The 2,154-nt window shown below is 38.7% G+C and overlaps 1 protein-coding gene across 1 annotated transcript; it reads right to left on the reverse strand.

Annotated features, from left to right (window-relative positions):
- Window positions 1-122: 122 nt before the first annotated feature.
- Window positions 123-1,561, reverse strand: LOC108381821 (lysosomal acid lipase/cholesteryl ester hydrolase-like; the record flags this gene model as incomplete). The annotated part of the gene is made up of 3 exons (XM_017638218.1): window positions 123-260; window positions 719-896; window positions 1,148-1,561. Coding segments are annotated over 3 exons (730 nt in total), but the record flags the coding sequence as incomplete, so codon positions are not given.
- Window positions 1,562-2,154: the final 593 nt, after the last annotated feature.

A 2,154-nucleotide genomic window follows, 5' to 3' on the forward strand; every position in this document is an offset into this window, starting at 1 on the left:
CAATTAAAGGGTCTAAATGGTTGGCATTGGGCTGACTAATTAGGTAAAACTCCACATTTGAAGTTTTGTTAGCGGAGTTTAAGTCTTGCTTTAAAGTTTCTACGCTGGACACCGGCACAAACCAGTCATTGTTTGAGTAGATGACGGTGAGAGGATTTGAGAAAGTAATCAAAGTGAGATTGTACTCGGGAGGTTGTGAACTCCCGTAAAGTTGAAGATTCTTCACTAGACCGTGGTCAAATTTAGCGAAACGGCCCGTGCTAAAAAGTTGATCAAAGTGGAGCAAATTTTGGGCAGAAGTGCTCGTTGGCATGTGCGAGAGAAGGACCCCAAGACGGGACTGAGTTTTAGATAACAAAGTTTTCAATTTTAGTTTCATTTTTGTTTTTTTGCACCAAGAATGCGTAAAGAATTTTAGCAAAGAAAAAGGGATTTCCAGGAATTCAGTCAATATCATAAAAAAAATTTAAAATTAAATTTTTGTTTAAAGTTGAGAAACAACAAAATGAAAATACCTTATCGAATTGCTCATAATCAGGTCCGGTGATGGAGAAGAGAACGTACTCGGCAAAATCTCGCACAAACGGCAGCTCACTTGAAAAGAGCAAAAGTGCATCAGAAAAGAAGTTCTGCCCAAAAACTTCCCCCGAAGAGCTGTACAAAATAAAAAGTTGACAAAAATTACAAAACTTGACTTAAACTTTATAAAATCTTTTACTAAAGCAGTGGTTTTAGAGTTTTGAGCAGCAGTTGAAATGAGGTGGACGCCTTGCCCAGTCTTGTCACCGGTGAAATGGCAGTAAATGAGGCCAGTTTCCGGTTAACAGATGACGTTTCCGATAGCAGCGCAAACATCGTGGCCGCCCCTTGAGAGTGGCCAATGTAGTGAAGGCTTTCTAAAAAGAAAGAAAAATTGAGATAAACAAGTGTTTTTATGAGTGCGAAAAACAAAAAACAGCAGCAAAAGCAGAAAAGGCTGCTAAATATTTGCATAGAGAACCAAACTGAAAAAAATTCAGACAGTGCATTTTTTTTATTTGCAGACGCTACTCCTAATTGCAATGCACCAAACAGTCGTAAACAAAATGATGTTTTTTGGTTGAAAACAAAAATCATCAAATTTTGGTTTTGTATTTAGTTTTATTACCTTGTTTTGTCTGATTGAGAACGTAGTCAATCACCGCCGGGACGTCATAACGGGCAATCTCATCAAAGCTAAACTTCCAAAACTGCGGATCACCACTTTCACTGCTCAAATTTTGATGACCTTTTCCGTAAACTGAGCCTCGATTATTAGACAGCCAAACGTCGTAGCCGGCTCTGGACAGCTCAAAAGCCAAACTTTTGCTCAGGGTAATCAGGTCTAACACCATTTTTTCTTCTCCAATGACAAAATCGGCGGAGGTGCCAATCAGGCCGGTTTGAAGGAGGGCAACTGGTTTTCCGGGTTTTGAAGGAATTCGATGCAGTTCAACAATGTACGACTGGTAGGTGGTGACGTGGTGGACTTCACAATCAAAATTGCGGGAGGTGATCAGCTCGCAGGTGGATTTCCCGCGGTCTGGATCAAGGTTGAGGTAGAAGAGCAGAGTGAGGAGGAGAAAAATGATAATAGAGATCAGGCTGAAAAGTAGGAGGAAGGTTTTAAAGCGAGGAAGGGCGTGACGAAGCCGCCACCAAATGATTTTAATTGCTGAAACGGTCATTGAAAGTAGGTAGACTAGGTATCTCAATTGCTGAGTAAAGGTAACTCTTTTGGTGGTCATTTTGTTGTTTTGTTGAGAAAACTTTTGTACAATGATGATAAGGTACAACAGCGAAGGATTTTTTTAAGTAGTCAATAAAAATTGTAAGTATGAGCGTGTGATCTTTTAATGTAATAATGGTTTGCTTTTTCACAACATTTTAAAGATTTAAAATTGTTAACGAAAATCAAGTTTTAGTTGCTGACCACTTTTACTATTTAATTTTTGTTATTTTTAGAACAGATCTTCTGCACACAGTCAACTGCTTATAAGCCATTGAAAAAGACCAATGAATTAATTGCACATTACACCTGTGCGGCAACTTCATTTGCTTATCAAACTCTACTGATCAGGGGCATTACGTGTGTCAATTTCAGTCAAGAATAAGTAATATTTAGTAACCTGCTTT

Source organism: Rhagoletis zephyria, unplaced genomic scaffold (genome assembly GCF_001687245.7).
Source record: "Rhagoletis zephyria isolate East Lansing unplaced genomic scaffold, Rhagoletis_zephyria_1.1 Rzeph_scaffold_23959, whole genome shotgun sequence".
Taxonomy (NCBI): Eukaryota; Metazoa; Arthropoda; class Insecta; order Diptera; family Tephritidae; genus Rhagoletis; species Rhagoletis zephyria.